The sequence below is a fragment of the Oncorhynchus mykiss genome, chromosome 2 (genome assembly GCF_013265735.2).
Source record: "Oncorhynchus mykiss isolate Arlee chromosome 2, USDA_OmykA_1.1, whole genome shotgun sequence".
NCBI lineage: Eukaryota > Metazoa > Chordata > Actinopteri > Salmoniformes > Salmonidae > Oncorhynchus > Oncorhynchus mykiss.
This window is the reverse complement of record NC_048566.1, coordinates 74,176,860-74,199,553: the sequence shown is the minus strand read 5'-3', so window position 1 is coordinate 74,199,553 and position 22,694 is coordinate 74,176,860. Positions and strand designations below refer to the sequence as shown.

At 43.5% G+C, this 22,694-nt stretch overlaps 1 protein-coding gene across 4 annotated transcripts; it reads right to left on the bottom strand.

Moving 5' to 3' along the window:
* Positions 1–867: 867 nt before the first annotated feature.
* On the bottom strand, positions 868–21,071 carry LOC110496029. 4 transcript variants are annotated; one of them, XM_021571668.2, is made up of 21 exons: positions 20,951–20,976; positions 19,086–19,137; positions 18,867–18,977; positions 18,635–18,763; positions 18,419–18,550; positions 17,951–18,011; positions 17,651–17,769; positions 17,395–17,523; positions 16,761–16,913; positions 16,491–16,622; positions 16,214–16,336; positions 15,951–16,093; positions 14,237–14,611; positions 13,520–13,965; positions 13,318–13,388; positions 11,764–12,129; positions 11,536–11,655; positions 2,536–2,687; positions 2,272–2,316; positions 1,523–1,678; positions 868–1,361 (listed from the first exon to the last, which is right to left on the bottom strand). In XM_021571668.2, exons 2-21 carry the CDS (start codon positions 19,120–19,122, stop codon positions 1,320–1,322), a joined length of 3,042 nt encoding a protein of 1,013 aa, XP_021427343.2. In that variant the 5' UTR covers positions 19,123–19,137; positions 20,951–20,976; the 3' UTR covers positions 868–1,319. The 4 variants fall into 4 exon arrangements, with proteins under 4 accessions (XP_021427343.2, XP_021427335.2, XP_021427360.2 ...); XM_021571660.2 differs by lacking the exon at positions 20,951–20,976 and adding an exon at positions 19,694–20,062; XM_021571685.2 differs by lacking the exons at positions 19,086–19,137; positions 20,951–20,976 and adding an exon at positions 20,982–21,071.
* Positions 21,072–22,694: the final 1,623 nt, after the last annotated feature.

Here is a 22,694-nt window from a genome sequence, read left to right as displayed (position 1 = left end):
CTAGAGGTGTCACTACAGACCCTGGTTCAATTTCAGGCTGTATCACAACCGACCGTGATTGGGAGTCCCATAGGGCGGCGCACAATTGGCCCAACATCGCTGGGGTAGGCTGTCATTTTAATTAAGAACTTACTCTTAACTGATTTGCCTAGATTGAAATCAGAATTGTCAAACAGTTCTGAGAGCAGAACAGTCTCCCAGATATCACAGGAGTGTTGAATGGACAATTGACTCAACAGGCAAAGCTACAATTATACTGAACAAAAATATAAACGCAACATGTAAAGTGCTGGTCCCATGAGCTGAAATAAAAGATCCCAGAAATGTTCCATATGCACAAAAAGCTTACTTCTGTTAAAGAGCATTTCTCCTTTGCCAAGATAATCCATCTACCTGACAGGTGTGGCATATCAAGAAACTGATTAAACTCCATGATCATTACACAGGTGCCCATTGTGCTGGGGACAATAAAAGGCCACTCTAAAATGTGCAGTTTTGTCACACAACACAATGCCACAGATGTCTCAAGGTTTGAGGGAGCGTGCAATTGGAATGCTGACTGCAGGAATGTCCACCAGAGCTGTTGCCAGGCAATTGAATGTTAATTTATCTACCATAAGCCACCTCCAACGTCATTTTAGACAGTCAGGTCCAACAAAAGTATGAGCTCCTGCTGTTGTTTTCCCAATGAGAACACAATCCCTGTATCCAAATCCAGACTCAAATACATCAAGATACAGTATTCAATGTCTGTCGGCCGTAGGCCACTGAAACGCAAATATATCTTTCACATATCTTTTCTTCTCCCACACGGTCTCCTATGTTTCATGTATGTTTTAGATTATCAGACAGTGACTGACACACATCACTGCATACAGACACCCTTCTGTTTAATTCAATACAAACAACTTCAGGGGATGAGGAGTGAACAACCATTTCAATCTCAATCCATACATTAACAATCAACAAGATAAATTATGAAATCGTCAAGTGCAAATCATTACACAAATAATTTCAACTTTTCTATTCCAAACAACATTCCAACTACTTCAAATAGGCAGAAAAATACTGCTGTGTAAAAAAACAAGGTTGAGAAATACAGAACGGACCCTTCATTAATCCTCCATGACCATGAAATGAACATATTTCAAATATAGTACTAAATTAAATAAAACATTTTATTTTATTTACAGTAGCACAGCATAGTAATTCATTTCAAACTGGGGACTAAATTATAGTATTTAAACTATTATTGAATATTACATTAGAGTATTTCAAATATCTGACTGTGATTTATGTACAATAGACAATGTGTTCTTCTAGGATCTCATGGAGTCTGAATCCATACCCTGGGCTTTAGCCTGTAGGGAGAGAAAGAGAGAATGAGAGAGACGGAACAAAATGGAGAACAAGACCCAAAAAATGACAAGAGAGCAGGGTCAGTTGAATACTCACCAACTGAAATTGAAGTCAGTGACATACATACATACATTTTTGTAAAACCATTGTTGATGCCTATCACCTGCAGGCGTTTGTATTTCTTGGCCAGGTCAACGTTGGTGCGTCCCGGCTGGAACGGATAGGCCCAAAGGATGGAGTTCCAGGATGGACCAAACCGCTCTATACCGCGACACAGATAACTCTCCTCCTCACGGCTGAAGTTCCTCCTCTCCCTCCTCTGTAAATAGATAGAGGTCGCTGAAGACAGACCTGGCTCTCAAGAGCAGACAGGCTATGTGCACACTGCCCACAAAATGAGGTGGAAACTGAGATGCACTCCCTAACCTCCTGCCAAATGTATGACCATATTAGACAGACATTTCCCTCAGATTACAGACCCACAAAGAATTTGAAAACAAATCAAATTTGGATTGCCTCCCATATCTATTGGGTGAAATTCCACAGTGTGCATCACAGCAGCACGATTTGTGACCCGTTTCCACAAAAGGGCAACCAGTGGAACAAACACCATTGTAAATACAACCTATATGTTTATTTATTTTCCCCTTTGTACTTGAATGATTTGCACATCATTACAACACTGTATATATACAAAATTGTACATGTCGTTATGTAAGTAATGTTTACTGTTTAATTTTCCATTTCACTTGCTTTGGCAATATAAACATGTTTCCTATAAAGCCCCTTAAACTGAAATTGAATTGAGAGAGGGGGGGGGGTCAATGTACAAGGAATGTAGGAGAATGCAGGGTAAAGAACAGTAAGAGAGAGAGAGACAGACAGAGGACATGAGACAAAACACAAACACACCTCATTGGTATTCACCCTCTTTTCCTTGGTTTTGGAACTGCTCTGCTGCAAGACAGAGGACACCATGACACACATACCTCTGGATAACATTCCCCTACTACACACACACAGGCATAGTGGTCTCTGCTCCCACATTACCTGATTACTAGAACACTGGTCGTTCTATACAGTCCATCCACTATAGATTAACCTCCAATTCAACACTCACTTCTACAGAGACATCTGGATACAGTCACAAACTCCCGACATACTCATCTCTCTTACAGTCAAAGATGGGTTTCCCATAGAAAGAGTCTTCTGCTGATCATCCATGACACCGTCCTCCCCATCCATGACACCGTCCTCCCCATCCATGACACCGTCCTCCCCATCCATGACACCGTCCTCCCCATCCATGACACCGTCCTCCCTTCTGTCTGCATGTGTGTGCGTGTGTGTGAAAGTGTGAGAAAAAAAAGAAGAGGGAGACAGTAAGCAAAGAACAGACGTGTCAAGCCTCATTGTGAGCAGAGACCAACAGCTCATTGAGGTAAACAGAGACACAATCAAATAAAGAGAAAATACAATCTCTCCCTCTTTTTCTTCTTCATTGGAAGTGACATTAGGTCATCAGTCAGGCCTAATACAGCTGCCTGCTACCAGAACAATAGAACACAGAAGAGATTCACTGACCAGAGAGGGAAAAAGGGAGAAATAAGGATAAATGGAGCATGAGAGGGGCAGAGAGAGAATGCGGGGGGGAGAAAGCAAGAGAGAAAAACAGAGAGGGAAAGTGGGTTAGAGAGCAAAAGAAAAACGAACAGACAAAGAAAGAGTGTAGTATTTCTTTGAAGGAGGAAAGGTGCTCAAAAAGAGCAGAGTAAATCTGTGAACTGTGAATCAACACACAGAAGAGGTGGACACTGCTACACGATTAGAGCGCTATAAGAGTGTAAACTAGCTGGAGTTGTACTGGTATAGAACAGTGTAAACTAGCTGGAGTTGTACAACTGTACCTCTCTAGAACAGTGTAAACTAGCTGGAGTTGTACAACTGTGCCTCTCTAGAACAGTGTAAACTAGCTGGAGTTGTACAACTGTACCTCTCTAGAACAGTGCAAACTAGCTGGAGTTGTAAAACTGTACCTCTCTAGAACAGTGTAAACTAGCTGGAGTTGTACAACTGTACCTCTCTAGAACAGTGTAAACTAGCTGGAGTTGTACAACTGTACCTCTCTAGAACAGTGTAAACTAGCTGGAGTTGTACAACTGTACCTCTCTAGAACAGTGTAAACTAGCTAGTGTTGTGTTATACAGCTGTAGAGGTCAGTAACAGAGTTGACTAGCTATCAGCCAGTGTGAGAAGATTTCTCTGTGCTACAAGGAATACACTGGAGACCAGGAATCCCACGGGGGGAAAAACACATTCAATTCGCATATTAGTTGTAACTTCATAGCAGCCTGTTACCAGCATCTAACTTAAAGGGTAAATCCACTCATTAGTCCACTGTTGATACAGTCCCAAAATGTTTTGCATGTAAGCAGACAATTTTCTAAATATTGGACTTTTGCCGCCCTGGAACCAGAGGTTCCGGGGCCTTCGTCCGTGGTGACTTCCCAATCAAGATCGGATCCAGAGGTACCTGCTTCTTCATTCTCGGCTCTGTCTCCCTCTCCGGTGGCTTCTACCTCGGGTTCAGATCCTAGGAACTCCCAGCCTCACTAGACCATGAGGCTGCCTGAGAGAACGGCCCATTCAACATCACCAACTGTCATCATATGCAGCTCTATGATGAGAAACATCTCGGTCCCCAAGGCAAAAACCCTGTGCTACCAAGGAGCATGAGTACAGGACATAACAAGGCTGCTTCCGACTGTTCTACCACAGGAGCATGAGTACAGGACATAACAAGGCTGCTTCCCGCTGTTCTACCACAGATGCCGGGAGCTGACACTGTCGTAGTCCATGTGGGGTCAAACAACATCAGGAGGGATAGCTCAGAACATTTGAAAATTGATTTTAAAATAACTGATTTTAGTATTAAAAGACTCCAAAAACACCCAATAATTTCAGGTCCAGTACCATCGTTGTGAAAGATTAAGCAGACTGCTGGCATTACACATCTGGCTAAAAGACTACTGTAGCTCTGCTGGAGTCACTTGTACTAGTAACTTTGACACCTTCTGGAAACAGAAGATACTGTACAGGAATGACAAGAGTCCATCCAAATCATCTTGGCTCCTGGACTCTGTACATGCATTTCAAGGATGCCTAGAAACAATGACTGGTATATGATCCAGGACCAGCTCAGTTAAATCAAATCAAAATCAAATTTTATTTTTCACATACACATGGTTAGCAGATGTTAATGCGAGTGTAGCGAAATGCTTGTGCTTCTAGTTCCGACAATGCAGTAATAACCAACGAGAAATCTAGCTAACAATTCCAAAACTACTACCTTATACACACAAGTGTAAAGGGATAAAGAATATGTACATAAAGATATATGAATGAATGATGGTACAGAGCGGCATAGGCCAGATGCAGTAGATGGTATCGAGTACAGTATATACATATGAGATGAGTATGTAAACAAAGTGGCATAGTTTAAAGTGGCTAGTGATACATGTATTACATAAAGATGCAGTAGATTATATAGAGTACAGTATATATGTATACATATGAGATAAATAATGTATGGTATGTAAACATTATATTAAGTAGCATTGTTTAAAGTGGCTAGTGATATATTTTACATCAATTCCCATTATTAAAGTGGCTGGAGTTGAGTCAGTGTGTTGGCAGCAGCCACTCAATGTTAGTGGTAGCTGTTTAACAGTCTGATGGCCTTGAGATAGAAGCTGTTTTTCAGTCTCTCGGTCCCAGCTTTGATGCACCTGTACTGACCTCGCCTTCTGGATGATAGCGGGGTGAACAGGCAGTGGCTCGGGTGGTTGTTGTCCTTGATGATCTTTATGGCCTTCCTGTGACATTGGGTGGTGTAGGTGTCCTGGAGGGCAGGTAGTTTGCCCCCGGTGATGCGTTGTGCAGACCTCACTACCCTCTGGAGAGCCTTACGGTTGTGGGCGGAGCAGTTGCCGTACCAGGCGGTGATACAGCCTGACAGGATGCTCTCGATTGTGCATCTGTAGAAGTTTGTGAGTGCTTTTGGTGACAAGCCGAATTTCTTCAGCCTCCTGAGGTTGAAGAGGCGCTGCTGCGCCTTCTTCACGATGCTGTCTGTGTGGGTGGACCAATTCAGTTTGTCTGTGATGTGTACGCCGAGGAACTTAAAACTTACTACCCTCTCCACTACTGTTCCATCGATGTGGATAGGGGGGTGTTCCCTCTGCTGTTTCCTGAAGTCCACAATCATCTACTTAGTTTTGTTGATGTTGAGTGTGAGGTTATTTTCCTGACACCACACTCCGAGGGCCCTCACCTCCTCCCTGTAGGCCGTCTCGTCGTTGTTGGTAATCAAGCCTACCAGTGTTGTGTCGTCCGCAAACTTGATGATTGAGTTGGAGGCGTGCGTGGCCACGCAGTCGTGGGTGAACAGGGAGTACAGGAGAGGGCTCCGAACGCACCCTTGTGGGGCCCCAGTGTTGAGGATCAGCGGGGTGGAGATGTTGTTGCCTACCCTCACCACCTGGGGGCGGCCCGTCAGGAAGTCCAGTACCCAGTTGCACAGGGCGGGGTCGAGACCCAGGGTCTCGAGCTTGATGACGAGTTTGGAGGGTACTATGGTGTTAAATGCTGAGCTGTAGTCGATGAACAGCATTCTCACATAGGTATTCCTCTTGTCCAGATGGGTTAGGGCAGTGTGCAGTGTGGTTGAGATTGCACCGTCTGTGGACCTATTTGGGCGGTAAGCAAATTGGAGTGGGTCTAGGGTGTTAGGTAGGGTGGAGATGATATGGTCCTTGACTAGTCTCTCAAAGCAATTCATGATGACGGAAGTGAGTACTACGGGGCGGTAGTCGTTTAGCTCAGTTACCTTAGCTTTCTTGGGAGCAGGAACAATGGTGGCCCTCTTGAAGCATGTGGGAATAGCAGACTGTGATAGGGATTGATTGAATATGTCCGTAAACACACCAGCCAGCTGGTCTGCGCATGCTCTGAGGGCGCGGCTGGGGATGCCGTCTGGGCCTGCAGCCTTGCGAGGGTTAACCCGTTTAAATGTTTTACTCACCTCGGCTGCAGTGAAGGAGAGTCTGCATGTTTTGGTTGCGGGCCGTGTCAGTGGCACTGTATTGTCCTCAAAGCGGGCAAAAAAGTTATTTAGTCTGCCTGGGAGCAAGGCATCATGGTCCGTGACGGGGCTGGTTTTCTTTTTGTAATCCGTGATTGACTGTAAACCCTGCCACATACCTCTTGTGTCTGAGCCGTTGAATTGCGATTCTACTTTGTCTCTATACTGACACTTAGCTTGTTTGATTGTCTTGCGGAGGGAATAGTTACACTGTTTGTATTCGGTCATGTTTCCGGTCACCTTGCCCTGATTAAAAGCAGTGGTTTGCGCTTTCAGTTTCACGCGAATGCTGCCATCAATCCACGGTTTCTGGTTTGGGAATGTTTTAATCGTTGCTATGGGAACGACATATTCAACGCACGTTCTAATGAACTCGCTCACCGAATCAGCGTATTCGTCAATGTTGTTGTTTGACGCAATATGAAACATATCCCAGTCCACGTGATGGAAGCAGTCTTGGAGCGTGGAATCAGATTGGTCGGACCAGCGTTGAACAGACCTCAGTTAATCCCTACCATTGTGACAATGAGTTGTATATGTAGCCTAAAAAACAAGGTCCATGAAGTCAATAACTTCCTTGCATAAGATTACATTTATATGCTGACCATCTCTGAAACTGACTTAGATAATACCTTTGATAATACAGTGGTAGCAATACATGGTTATAACATCTACTGAAAATACAGAAATGCCAAGGGAGGCGGTGTTGCTGTCTATATTCAGAACCACATTCCTGTAAAGCTTAGAGACGATCTAATGTTAAATACTGTTGAAGTAATATGGCTCCAGGTTCATCTGCCTAACCTAAAGCCCATTCTGGTGGGAAGCTGCTACAGACCACAAAGTGCTAACAATCAGTATCTTGATAACGTGTCAAATGCTTGATAATGTACATGATCTCTGTTGATAAGTAGTGCCTTGCGAAAGTATTCGGCCCCCTTGAACTTTGCGACCTTTTGCCACATTTCAGGCTTCAAACAAGAATCAACAACAAGTGGGACACAATCATGAAGTGGAACGACATTTATTGGATATTTCAAACTTTTTTAACAAATCAAAAACTGAAAAATTCGGCGTGCAAAATGATTATGATTATGAAATTACTGATGATTGGCTGAGAGGAATTGATGATAAAATTATTGTGGAGGCTGTCTTGTTAGACTTCAGTGCAGCTTTTGAAATGATTGATCATAGTCTACTGCTGGAAAAAACCTGTGTGTTATGGCTTTACACCCCCTGCTATAATGTGGATAAAGAGTTACTTGTCTAACAGAACACAGAGGGTGTTCTTTAATGGAAGCCTATCAATTATAATCCAGTTAGAACCAGGAATTCCCCAGGTTAGCTGTTTGGGCACCTTGCTTTTTTCAAATTTTACTAAAGACATGCCATTGACTGAGTAAAGCCAGAGTTTCTATATATGCTGATGACTCAACACTATACACGTCAGCTACTACAGCGGCTGAAATGACTGCAACACTCAACAAAGAGCTGCAGTTAGTTTCAGAGTGGGTGGAAAGGAATAAGTTTGCCCTAAATATTTCTAAAACTAAAAGCTTTGTATTTGGAACAAAACAGTCACTAAACCCTAAACCTCAACTAAATCTTGTAATAAATAATATGGAAATTGAGCAAGTTGAGATGACTAAACTGCTTGGAGTAACACTAGATTGTAAACTGTCATGGTCAAAACATATTGATGCAGTAGTAGCTAAGATGGGGAGAATTCTGTTAAAAATAAAGCAATGCTCTGCCTTCTTAACAACACTATCAACAATGCAGGTCCTACAGGTCCTCGCACCTTGACAGTATTCAGTCGTGTGGTCAGGTGCCACAAAAAAGAAAATTGCAATTGGCTCAGAACAGGGCAGCATGGCTGGCCCTTGGATGTACTCAGAGAGCTAATATTAATAATATGCATGTCAATCTCTCCTGTCTGAAAGTTATGGAGAGATTGACTTCAACTACTTTTATTTATGAGAGGTATTGACGAGAGGTCTACCGATTATGATTTTTCAACGTCGATACCGATTATTGGAGGACCAAAAAAAGCAGACACCGAATATATATATATATATGTAATAATGACAATTACAACAATACTGAATGAACACTTATTTTAACTTAATATAATACATAAATAAAATACATTTTTCCAAATAAAAAATTAAACAATTTGGTCAATTTGGTTTAAATAAATGCAAAAACAGTGTTGGAGAAGAAAATAAAAATGCAATATGTGCCATGTAAAAAAGCTAGTTTCAGTTCCTTGCTCAGAACATGAGAACATATGAAAGCTGATGGTTCCTTTTAACATGAGTCTTCAATATTCCCAGTTAAGAAGTTTTAGGTTGTAGTTATTATAGGAATTATAGGACTACTTCTCTCTATACCATTTGTATTTCATATACCTTTGACTATTGGATGTTCTTATAGGCACTATAGTATTGCCATAATCTTGAGAGTTGATAAATCATAAACAGCGCTGTGCTTCAAGCATTGCAAAGAGCTGCTGGAAAATGCAGAAAGTGCTGTTTGAATGAATGCTTACGAGCCTGCTTCTGCCTACCACCGCTCAGTCAGACCACTCTATCAAATATCATAGCATAGACTTAATTATAATATAATAAACACACAGAAATATGAGCCTTAGGTCATTAATATGGTCAAATCCAGAAACTACCATTTCGAAAACTAAACGTTTATTCTTTCAGTGAAATACAGAACCGTTCCGCATTTTATCGAACGGGTGGCAACCCTAAGTCTAAATATTGCTGTTACATTGCACAACCTTCAATGTTATGTCATAATTATGTAAAATTCTAGCAAAATAATTACAGTCTTTGTTAGGAATAAATGGTCTTCACACAGTTTGCAACGAGCCAGGCGGCCTAAACTGCTGCATATACCCTGACTCTGCTCGCACTGAACGCAAGAGGTTTCCCTAGTTAATATTGCCTGCTAACATGAATTTATCTTATCCAAATATGCAGGTTTAAAAAAATATATACTTGTATATTGATTTTAAGAAAGGCATTGATGTTTATGGTTAGGGACATTGGTGCAACGATAGTGCTTTTCTTCCGCGAATGCGCTTTTGTTAAATCACCCGTTTGGCGAAGTAGGCTGTGATTCGATGATAAATTAACAGGCACCGCATTGATTATATGCAACGCAGGACAAGCTAGTTAAACTAGTATTATCATCAACCATGTGTAGTTAACTACCGTAATTTCTGGACTATTAAGCGCACCTGAATATAAACCGCACCCACTGATTTAAAAAAAAATAAGTATTTTGTACATAAATAAGCCGCAGGTGCCTACCGGTACATTGAAACAAATTAACTTTACACAGCCTTTAAACGAAACACGGCTTGTAACGAAACATGGCCTGTGTTAAAAATTAAACAGTAGCCTACCAAGGAAGTCATTGGTCACTCACTATCTTCCTCCTCCTGTGCACTGAAACCACTGAAGTCATCTCCTTCGGTGTCGGAGTTGAATAGCCTCAGAATTGCTTCATCCGATGTTGGATCGTTTTCATTGTCGCTCTCGTCACTTTCATCCGGAGGCAAATTCCCCGCTGAGCTCATGCTGCCCTCAACAACACGCAGCAGTCCAGCCTTTCGAAACCCGTTGATGATAGTGGATTTTTTGACAATGCTCCACGCTGTCAGGACCCACTGGCAGACTTGACCATAAGTGGCTCTTTGCATGCGGCCCGTTTTAGTGAAGGATTTCTCCCCACTTGTCATCCAAGCGTCCCACTGAACACGGAGCGCCACCTTAAATGCACGATTTACACTGATGTCGAGTGGCTGCAAATACTTTGTTGTGCCCCCAGGAATCACAGCTGGAATTGAGTTTGTCCTCTTGATGGCTTCTTTCACAGAATCTGTTATGTGGGCCCTCATGCTGTCCAACATGAGCAATGCCTTGTTCTTGTGAAAGAATCCTCCCGGTCGCTTGCCGTAACACTCCGTATGCTTTTCTTCCCTCTGAAAGCTTTTGTTGTCTTTTTGCACTGAGTCAGTTCCTCACGCTGCTGTTTCCAACGTCTTATCATCGACTCATTAAGGCCAAGCTCCCGTGCAGCAGCTCTATTTCCTTTTCCAACAGCCAGATCGATCGCCTTCAACTTGAAAGCTGCATCATATGAATTTCTCCGTGTCTTTGCCATGATGAGGGTGACAAAATTACTACCGTAATCAGAATGATGGGAAGTTTGAGCGCGCTCGATTTACGTCACATTATGTGACGGTACTCAGTTTTTTGGCGGCATGAATCTTGTGAAAGCGGGAAAAATCCATAAATTAGCCGCGTCATTGTATAAACCGCGAGGTTCAAAGCGTGGGAAAAAAAGTAGCGGCTTATAGTCCGGAAATTACGGTAGTGATTATGTTAAGATTGATTTTTAGAAGTTTAATGCTATCTAGCAACTTACCTTGGCTCCTTGCTGCACTCACGTAACAGGTGAGTGCAGTGGATTGCAACGTAATCGGCATCCAAAAATGCCGATTACCGATTGTTATGAAAGCTTGAATCGGCCCTAAATAATCGGCCATGCCATTAATCAGCCAGACCATGCCGATTAATCGGTCGACCTCTAGTATTGACACTACTAGTACACAGCTCGGACACCCATGCATACCCCACAAGACATGCCACAAGAGGTCTCTTCACATTCCCCAAGTCCAGAACAGACTATGGGAGACACACAGTATTACGTAGAGCCATGACTACATGGAACTCTATTCCACATCAAGTAACTGACGCAAGCAGTAAAATTAGATTTTAAAAAACCTTATGGAACAGCAGGAACTGTGAAGCAACACAAACATTGGAACAGACACATGCATACACACACGATAACATACGCACTATGTGGAAGTGGTGGTGTAGGGGCCTGAGGGCACACAGTGATGATGCCACACACACACAGATGATACATGAGAAACGATACGGTTATCTCATTATTGGCTGGGTAAAATAAAGGCTAAGGTGTTGTCATGGTGTCTGAACATACAGTACCTCCTCTCTCCTGCCCCCTGCTGGTCACAGAAGAGAGGCTCTTCATCAGACCTTTATGCAAAGGATTCCGAGCGATACCTTCACATGGAACACAGGTCTCAAGGGGAGTGAGACTCACATCTAAGAGAGAAAACATGGAGGGGCGAGAGAACTATATAATATATTATTGTTTTTCACAGAAAAGACAGAGGGGATATGCAAATATTTTGTTGAGATGGTGAATCTTACGGTTGTGATCAGTGTTGCGTTGTCCGCTGTTGGTTGAGAAGCTCCTCAGGAGGGCTCCTTTACAGACAGGAGTCAGACTGGCCTCTGTTGCAACAGGACACATATCCCAATTCAAATCACATCGGTGTGTGGGTGTGTTCAGCACTTCAGGAATCTTATCTCTGCAGTGATCCCAGACGCTCTGTGTCCCTCGCTGAGTCTCTCTCTGTCCCGTTGTGTGTATTTCTCTCCTCCTGCGTATATCTCGGAGGTGCTGTGTGTAGCTGTGTGTGGCCTGCTGCAATACCAGGTGCAGGTCACAGCTGTGGGGACAGTTCCTTTGGAGGACAGGGAACGACCGGCTGGTCACCAAACCGAACACACAGCCTAGGGAGAAGGAAACAGCTGGGTGAACACGGTTTTGCTAAGAGACAGTTAAGCTTTTTTCAGAGCTATAGATAAATAGATACACTACATGAACAAAAGTATGTAGACAGCTACTTGTCAAACATCTCATTCCAAAATCATGGGCATTAACATGGAGTTGGTCCCCCCCCTTCTATAACAGCCTCCACCATTCTGGTACGGCTTTCCACTAGTTGTTGGAACATTGCTGCGGGGACTTGCTTCCATTCAGCCACAAGAGCATTAGTGAGGTCGGGCAACGATGTTGGGTGATTAGGCCTGGCTCGCAGTCGGCGTTCCAATTCATCCAAAAGGTGCCACAAAGTTGTAAGCACAGAATTGTCTAGAATGCTGTAGAGCTAAGATTTCCTTCGCTGGAACTAAGGAGCCTGAACCATTAAAAACAGGCCCAGACCATTATTCCTCCTCCGCCAAACTTTACAGTTGGCACTATTGGGGCAGGTAGTGTTGTACTGGCATCTGCCAAACCCCGATTCATCTGTTGGACTTCCAGATGGTGAAGTGTGATTCATCACTCCAGAGAAAGCGTTATCAATGCTCCAGAGTCCAATGGAGGCAAGCTTTACACCACTCCAGCCGACACTTGGCATTGTGCATGTTGATCTTAGGTTTGTGTGCCGCTGGTCGGCCATGGAAACCCATTTCATAAAGCTCTCGATGAACAGTTCTTGTGCTGACGTTGCTTCCAGACGCAGTGTCGAACTCAGTAGGTAGTATTGCAAATGACGACAGATTATTTTTACGTGCTACGCGCTTCAGCAATCCGCGGTCCCGTTCTGTGAGCTTGCGTGGCCTACCACTTCGCGGCTGAGCCGTTGTTGCTCCTAGACGTTTCCACTTCACAATAACAGGACTTACAGTTGACCGAGGCAGCTCTAGCAGGGCAGAAATTTGACAAACTGACTTGTTAGAAAGGTGGCATCCTATGACGGTGCCACGTTGAAAGTCACTGAGCTCTTCAGTAAGACCATTCTACTGACAATGTTTGTCTATGGAGATTGCATGGCTGTGTGCTCTATTTTATACCTGTCAGCAACGGGTGTGGCTGAAACAGCCAAATACACTAATTTCAAGGGGTGTCCACATATTTTTGTATACATAGTGTAGACAGTTTTGCATTGTCACTTTATCCCATTGACATTTTTGTACCTTCCTCATCCAACGGTTTCTTCTGCCTGCTCATTCCTGGCTTGCCTGGAGCTGGGCACTTGAACACTTGGCTAAAACACACACCATGAGGGAGAGAAGAATGGGACACAAATTACATTTCTTACATAACATCGACATGAAACACTTCACAAGAATCATGTTTCAATAAATACAGCATTTGCATATAGTGCAGAGTGCTGACCTGTGTGTGTGTGTCTGGGAGTGTCCTTCTAGTGGACTGGAGGAGGAAGGGACCAGTGTTCCTGTCCCCAGATATACAGAACACCTCTCATCCTCTCCATCACGGGGCTGCCCAGGGACACTAGCTCTACCAGGTCCAGCATAGCCCACGGCTGACACAGACGGTGTGTGAGCCTGCTCTCTCATGCCAAGGTGCTTGTCTCTGCGGTTCTCGGTCTGTGTGTGTGATGCTGTGTTTGTGCCTTTCTCTGTGAGTGTGTTTGTGTAGAGAGGATAAGTATTTCTCTTAGCTGCCAAGCCCCTGTCCTTCTCTGGTTGTGTGTTTCCAAGTGTGTACACGTGCAGAGTGGTGTGCCTTTGTGTGTGTGTTCTCTTCTCCCTCTCACTCTCTCTGCTGCTGTGGCTGGGTTTCTGAGGCTCCTCACTGGTCTGTCTCCTTACACGCTTCTGATCAAAACACACACACACACACCTTGACACTTAACTTACTATAAAATACCCAAGAGAGTCAGTGCTCTTGGATAGCCTAGTACAGTGTCTGTAAAATAGATTGGTCCTGTCCAGAAACAACATGTCACAGGGCAAGGTGGAGCTACCATATTTCTTATTATACCTATCCAATTCCTTCAGATTGACATGACGTCCCCTAGAGGGTAGGGGTTGTTTCTGGACAGGACCATTGTGTGTGGAGTGGACCAGAGCTGTGTTAGACCCGCACCGTTAGGTCCTGCCCTGTGTTTGTGGGTTGATTCTCCTCTAGGACTCTATGGTGTAGATCCTCTCTCTCTCCATCCCCACCCCTCCCCACTAGAACCGGCCAGACTGGGGTGTGTTCACAGGACATCCCCCTCTCTTCTCCTCCTCCCTCCTCTCTTCTCTCTTGACCCCAACTCTCTACTCCTCTCCAACGCTCTCTTTCCTCATACCTCCTGTCTCCATTCCACTCCTGGTATGGTAAAGAGGTGTGGTGAGGGGGTAGGGATAAGGATGGGGGTAGAGGTAGGGGTAAAAGTAGCTCCTTCCTCTCCCATTCTGCAGGGTTCTGTCGGTCTGGGGAACTTGGTTCAACCCCCTCCCACTCCTCCTCCGCTCCCTGTTCAACAACCCCAACACACACACAATGACATCGTTGAATAATATAGGACTAGAATTAGATGCAGAAGGCTTTCACTTCTCTTCACGAAAATGTAAGTTATTTTTATTTGTTTGATTGAACGGTTATGGGTCTGAATAAATAACCGCTATAGCCTACCGCCAGCGCGCGTTCGCTCTTCTTTCAAACTACCTTCTATTGGCTGCTGTATTTAACATTAAGCAAACAAGAGCTTGCCTCCCTCTTCAAATTGTTTATTGGTATAAGAAATACAAACAAAAAAAATGTCCAGAACGCTAGTCTAGATTATCCTGCATGGGAGAAGCCAGTGGAGCACAGGTGCATTTGTTTTGCACAAGAGACAGAGGCTATACGTTAGAAGCTTATTATGCATAACCCATCATTAATTAGCTAAATATAAGGCTAATACTGCATTGAATGTATTACCTGAAAGAGGTAGGCTAGGACATCTATATATAGGGCTATATATCAATGTATGTTTTTTATTTGATTTAACTAGGCAAGTCAGTTAAGAACAAAATCTTATTTACAATGACGACCTACCAAACTGAGTGGTTCTAGCCCTGAATGCTGATTGGCTGAAAGCTGTGGTATATCAGACCGTATATCACGTGTATAACAAAACATTTATTTTTAATGCTCCAATTATGTTGGTAACCAGTTTATAATAGTAATAAGGCACCTCGGGTGTTTGTGATATATGCCAATATACCACGGCTAAGGGCTGTATCCAGGCACTCTGCGTTGCGTTGTGCATAACAGCCCTTAGCCGTGGTAAATTGGCCATATACCACACCCCCTGGTGCCTTATTGCTTAACTAGAACATCTATTTTGGATGCAATTTGAATGGAGTTAATGGAGAGAAAGAGAGTGCTTGGGCGTGCACTGATTTAAAGCAACGATATTCGAGTGACTCTGCAACTGCAACAAAATTGTAAAAGTATTTACAATTAAAAAACAAGGTGACCCCCAAAAGATGTGCATTTGTTCTTTATATTACTGTAGACTATGCTGCAGCAAATGCAGGCCTACAGCACCTGTCACAAGAAAAAAAGTTAACATGATGAGATGATAGGTCTACATGCATAGTGAACTGCTCTCCATACTGAGATGGGCTGTCTGTCGCCACCCTGAGTGTTGATAATTCATCATGCAATTTAACAGTTACATTTCATGCCATGCTGTTCATATAAATAATGTATTATAATTGACCAGTTTCTCGCAGTTATTTATCCCGGGAAAAGAGAATGGTCTTGGGTGGTAAATCCCAGTAACCGGGTTCCCGCCATGTATATGTGTGTGTGTGGTGTAATATACCTGAGCCTGTTGTCTCTCCAGCTGGTTGATCCTGTGCAGCATGTCTCGTGCTGACTTCCAGTACCCCTCCAGGTCCACAGGGGGCTCCAGCTCTGCAGTCTGACCCTGAGACTCCCCATGAACCGCACCGCGCAGAAACACAGCTGGGAGGACAGGGAGGAGCAGGATGAGAGGAAAGACAATGCTACGGACATAATGAAATGGGTAGACTCACTTCAACACTGACATCTGATGTTTGCATACAGGCCTGTGTGTGTACTCACTAGCCTGTCTGCAGGTCTGTAGTATGAAGGCAGCAGCCTTCCTGAGCTCTTCACTGGTAGACTCAGTCAGTAGAGTGATGAGGGACAGACCTCCACACTGTAAGAACTGAGACCGGTGCTCCTCTAGAAGAGAGAATTTAATTAAATAAATACTGTAGTTATCACAGTTATTACTGTGCAGTTATCATTGTTGTAATAACTTAATGTTTTCTTTGGAAGTGTAAGATGTTTTATCGTCATTATTTGATGCAAATAAAGCTGTGCGTCCCAGCCATACCAGAGGCCTCAGTGCAGTGTCCCAGGGTGAGTATGACAATGAGCCTGTCTTGGGGCTCCAGGCTGGGGCTGGACAGCAGGGAGTGGAGCTGAGGAACCAAACCATAACCTGCCAGACCTGACGCCAACACAGCTATGCATAGTAGAGGGAGAGAGGATCAAATGGACAGGTTACCTAAGGAGGGCTGGTTTGCATGGCTGTATGAGAGTGAGTTCGCCCTAGCAGCAGGGGAGAGGGGTTGATTTGGGATTCAGGGATTGAGTCACTCACGGTTGTCAATGATGCAGGCTGACAGGGTCTTGGTCATGATGACAGACAGCTGACAGGCCAATGGGCTGTGGGAGGCATCAGAGGCTAAGCGAATCAGAATGAGTGTCAGATTTCCGAGCCCGCCGACTGTGGAAAAACTATCCTGAGCACAATCTGTGAGAGGGGTCGAGAGAAATAGATAGTGGGAGACACAGAGATAGGAGATGAATACAGAATAATGAGTGTTCAGATAAACCAATAAATCTACACTGTAGCCTCTACAGACTAAAGGCCTGCACCCATCCTTCCTTAACACCAGGGAGAGAAAGAGAGAGATATAAACCTTCATTTGAACAGTAACCAAAACGCTCTAGGACACTAATCTCTACAGACTGAAGGTCTGCATCTATCTTTAAGATCTTTGCCTGGCCGCCCTAGAAATAGAAACAACACTGCACTTATAAAACTACTCGGATTACAATTACAAACTGTCCATTGCAAAAGCAACCTAAGTATTCTGTGTGTGACAAGACAAAGCAAGAAAATCTGTTAAAAAGGCTAACATACCTTTTCAATCACAAGATACTGATACATACAGTAGGTAAGTAACTGACTCTAAACATTAGTGTCAGTGTATCATCCCTGTTTTACTCACGGTTGTTGGCAACAGTCATGGATATAAAGGAGCAGATGGGCTGAACCATCTCTGCGTAGGGGTGAGAGAGCTGCTGCAGCCAGCCCTTGACCAGGGGGAAGGCTGACACACACATACACTGGCTCTCCTCTAGGGAAAGAACACTTTTCTTTGTCCACCAAGTTACACACATGCATAACCACCCTTGTTTATTTAATGTACAGCTGCATAGAACACTGTACAAAGACACAAATACACACAGACACACACACAATACCATTCTGGGGGTTGTTGACACAGCCACAGAGAGCACTGGACACAGAGGTCCAGAGTTGGAACAGCTGAGTGACGTTAGCAGGTCTCACTGTGGCCTCACCAGAGAGAGGGAAACTAGTCCTGGGGAGAGAAACAAACATCAATCAACCTGAATTGGAGTTGCCCTGTACAGTTTTACTTTAATACAATGTAATCATCTGCTCACCTCTTGACCATGCTGGTCTTGATTGTAAAATATAATTAGTTGTCTATTTCAACCCATGTCTGCCGGAAACCCAGTGAAGTACATTTCAGTGTTTACCTGAACAAGTCCAGCAGGATATCCAGACAGCCTGAGGTCTGAGCGAACTTCTGGCCAGACCCTGAAGCAGCACACACACAATTAACCACATATGTATGTACAATATATACAGCCTAGTGCTTTTCACATTAACATCAATAAAGCCTTGTTCACACTGGAGGTTTAGAAGTGACTCAAATTCTTTTTTTTGTTGCATATCCAAATCTATTATTTTTCCTGCAAAGCTGATTTCAGCATTACGTCCTGCAGTGTGAACAGGGCTTAAAATCAAGCACTAGTACAGTGGCAAGGAAAAACTCCCTGGAAGGTAGAAACCTTGAGAGGCACTAGACAGGGGAGCCCCATCCTCCTCTGGCTGTACCAGGTAAAACACCTGCCCGTCATGACAATCACCCTCTGTTCGAAATCAACTCTCAACCCCAGCAGGACCAAAGAAACCCAAAGTCAGTTTTTCCTGTCTGCTCTTACGGTTGTTGGCGACAAGGACAGAGAGCAGGTAGACAGCTACTCTCCTCTGGGTCAGTGGACTGTCCTGCTGCATCATACACTCTGCCAGATCACTGAATGTCTCCCTCCTACACAGGGCCTGCTTACAGTACACTGCACATACACACAGTGTGTTTACAATACACGTACGTCAGCATCAGAGAGAAACTGCTTAAAGTACACTACCATCATACACACCATTGGCCTCTGCCAGCATTCCCAGTGTGAACTGAGCAGTCTCCCTGACCTCTGAGTGAGCACTGGATTTAGAGAGGTTGTACACAAACACCACTCCTCCCATCTCTCTGAAGAAGTCCACATTCTCTTCTGAAACAGAGAGAATCAGTGACATTACATCACTATTAGTGGTTCATTTGTCTATTACATCGATCTACAGAAGATTTGCTGTTTGTGTGGGCGTGTGAGAGACCTCTCTGTTGACAGATGGAGTAGATGGTGAAAAGAGCTTGTTTCTGTGAAGCAGGACATTTCATCTGGTACTTCAGACACTCCAGCAACAAACTCAGATCTGTCTTTGTGGCTGCAAAGTAGAAAAACAAATTTAAAAAAGACAAACCAAACAAATAAATTAACAAAAACATAAAGTAGTGTCATGTGTAACATATAAAAGTCCAGCAATAATATTCACCATTACGCTTGCTTATGCTGGAAACATACATTTCCATCTTCAATGGATTGAGCTGCCAGGGTGGGACATGGATATGTTTCAAGAAATAAGGATGCTAGCTAGGACTGTAGGACAGATGTTGTTACCAAAGAAATACAGGCTGTATTAATCTGTGCTGTTGCTGTAACTAGCTAGCTAGCAAGAAAGTACGATCCAAGAGGTTTAGAAACTCTGTGGGATGGTGCTTTCAAAACAACTGGGAAGTTGAAAGACAATAAACAGGTAAAATCATGAAGTCGGTGATCTTTAGGTCGGAAACTCCGAGCTCTCGAAAGAGGCACGAGTTGCAGACTTGGACTGCCAAGTTGGATGACCGTTCAAAACACGGTTTCCCTCCCTCTCAGTTCCCAGTTGTATTTGAGGCCGGATATGTTATGAACGCGGCAGTAGTCACAGATTGTTGTCACCACCTGAGCTAGCTAACGTTAGCTATCTGCTACTAGATGTGTCACGACTCTCATGAGCGACCTTGCACTAAAAAAAACAGCTATCTAGCTACCTGTCTAGTACTTGCCAATTCATCAATACACTTCATGAATTACAATTAAAATCAAAGCATACACTCTTACATTGTCATTTGCTGGACAGTAAACAGACTTTAAGATGTTTATGTGTTGATGCCTTTGCTGGTGCACCGGATGGAAAATTGTGGACTCAAATGTACCGCCACCGTTTCTGATTGGCCTCCGTAAAGGCGCGACTTGTCGGAGGCCGAACGAAGCCAGGGACTTTTAAAAAAAAACCTAGCTAACGTTAGCTAAATATCAACAGGTGTCTTAGATTCAGTATTATTTACAGTAGTGTAAAATAGTTAGTTATGCGTTAGCCTGGGCAGCTGCTAGTGGGCTTTATGGATCTCCAGTATCTATGTAGTTATAGTGTTACTAGTGGAGATCCATAAAGCCCACGATTTAGCCAGAGGTTGGTTAAGATAGCAGCTGCCCAGGCTTCAGCTCGGAGTGAAACTCATGTCATTTACGTTTGCCTTGCACATTTCAGACGTTTCCTAGCTAGCTAATGTTACATTGCAACAGTTACCAGGCCAACAGGGCAGGGGTCGCTTTAGCTTTTAGAAATCTGCATTTTAAAAACGCACACCATCATAAACATTTTTTAAAAGCGCTGCATAGGCCTTGCAACATTTACGGTGATATGGCCTCTGCAGAAGTCGGCATTCATACTTGCGCTTTTCCCAGCAGCTCAGAGATGTGAAGTGAGTTTGTGTTTAAACAGGACCTCCCACCCTCACCTACGGTTAATGCGGAGGCCTAAAATGTAAGAGGCGTATGGCGATGCGGTAGAGTTAAATGTGGCCTCTGTGTGCCTCCAATCTGGCTTGCAATTGCACCATACCACCCATATGGCGTCCGCGTTTTCGGATCACGCATAAATTGACTATTGACCCGAGATTGATGTATTTTTTTAATTTAACTAGGTAAGTCAGTTAAGAACACATTCTTATTTACAATTACGGCCAAACCCGGACGAGGCCCTATGGGACTCCCAATCACGGCCGGATGAGATTAAGCCTGGATTCGAACCAGGGACTTCTTGCACCCGAAATGCAGTGCCTTAGACCGCTGCGCTACTCGGGGGCGTGCAACTATAGTTTTCACACAAAATAAAATAATGTAAAGCTATTTGGCTAGCAACTAAGCTACACAACATAAGAAGTTTACAATGAAAGAGCAAGGTCTTTTTTTGCCAACAGGTTTATCATAGAAAGCATTTAGCCAGCTGCATTTTCTAATGTTTTGCTTGAAGTTAATCTCTTATTTTAAATAGCTACCGGAGAAAATGTGTTAGTTAGCTAGCGAACTACATACATATCAGGAGCAATAGGGACGTCGCACGTACCTGTGTGAAACTAGCCACAATAGTGGCGTTTGCCAATCCCTTTCAAAATAGAAGTCCCCGATTTGAGAGTGATCAAACGGGTACAAATAGTGTAATCCTGCCATTTGGACTAAATAATTCTGAGCGAGGTCAGAATGTTGTTATATAACTTCAACAAAGACAATGAGAAAAGTGTAAACAAAATATTACACATTTGTTGAAATCGGACTGTGGATGTATTAGACTTTAGAGTTGCGTTGGGGCATATCACTTTGCCAGTGCCGTTTAAGATGAGGGAGGACGATTTGTTTTTTCATGAGCATGGCCTTATTTATATTACAGCATATTGGTTGACTATCATTCATATTCCATTTACCCTGTTCAATGTAACAGAGATACATTTTAGGTTCCAGACAATGACAAATGGACAGACAGTGACATTCAGTACCACCTTGCAAACTCTTGCCTGCATCTAGCTGATATAGGGTGTAATCATTAGTCCAACAGTTGCAAACAAGACTTTCTATTGGACAGATTCAGGTATGTTGATCCCTGTTTTGTTCTTTTTGCTTCAGTTTAAGAAACTTCCGTTTAAGAATCCATTTCAACAGAATTGGTGAAATGAATACACCCCTGATCACGAGTAAAGACAGTTCACTTTCATAGCAGCCACATTTTATTCCTTCTCGCATCCATGCACTCTCCTCCTCTCACCTCTTCCCTTCGCTTGTGGGTTTCAATGCACAACACAGCTGTATGTGGCCAGGCGAAATAACCTTTCCAAACCAAACCGCTACACACACCCTACATTGTTGTTACCATATTAGCTAAAGTAACATCCTTGTCAGCATGGCTAATAAAACTAATGCGTTAGTAAACCCGATACAATCATGAAGCAATGTTAGTGTACTAACAGTTACCGGCGGTCCCCGGTGGCAATAACGGATTAGTACCAAAAGCTTACCTTGACTTGGAAGAGTTCCAGTGTTGTGTTAGAAAGTCATAGCCAGTTAGCTAACATAGCATCCCTCTGTTTGAGCAGGGTGTTTCAGTAGGCTAAACTAGCTAGCTGCATTTGTTTCATGCTTCGCAAGTAAACAACAGGTGTAGACTAACAGTAAAATGTTTATTTGCAGGTCCTGTACAATGCAGAGTTAATTAAAGAGAAAACATTTAATTGAAAAAAATAGAAATAGTTACATGAGGAATAAACACACAGTGAATAACAATGACGAGTAAAAATAACATGCTAAATATATATGGAGTACCAGCACCGAGTCAATGTGCAGGGGTACGAGGTAACTGAGGTAGCTAAGTACATGTAGGTAGGGTTAAAGTGATTAGGCAACAGGATAGTAGTAGCAGCAGCGGTTAGCCATTTGATTAGCTATTTAGCGGTCTTGTTTAGCGGTCTTATGGCTTGGGGGTAGAAGTTGTTCAGGGTCCTGTTGGTTCCTGACTTGGTGAACTGGTACTGCTTGCCGTGGGTAGCAGAGAGAACAGTATGGCTTGGGTCGCTGGAGTCTTTGACAATTTTTTGACACCACCAGGTATAGAGGTCCTGGATTTAACTTGCTTACCACTTTGTCCATGTGGTTTCTTCCATCACAGACTCCATGAAATGATGACCTATTCCTAAATATTTGGTCAAATTATACATTTTGTGTATGGTTTACTAGAGACAAGGGTGGCTCAATTTACTATTTTGGCTCAACTTTCCCCACTCACCCCTAC

Excerpts from the sequence above, each read along its gene's own strand:
- LOC110496029 (XM_021571668.2), bottom strand. The coding sequence starts at position 19,122 with ATGGAAATGTATGTTTCCAGCATAAGCAAGCGTAATG. Across the intron at positions 18,551-18,634 it reads AATGCTGGCAGAGGCCAATG|TGTACTGTAAGCAGGCCCTG; the intron begins GTGTGTATGATG and ends GTGTATGTGCAG. Across the intron at positions 16,914-17,394 it reads CATGACTGTTGCCAACAACC|ATTGTGCTCAGGATAGTTTT; the intron begins GTGAGTAAAACA and ends CCCCTCTCACAG.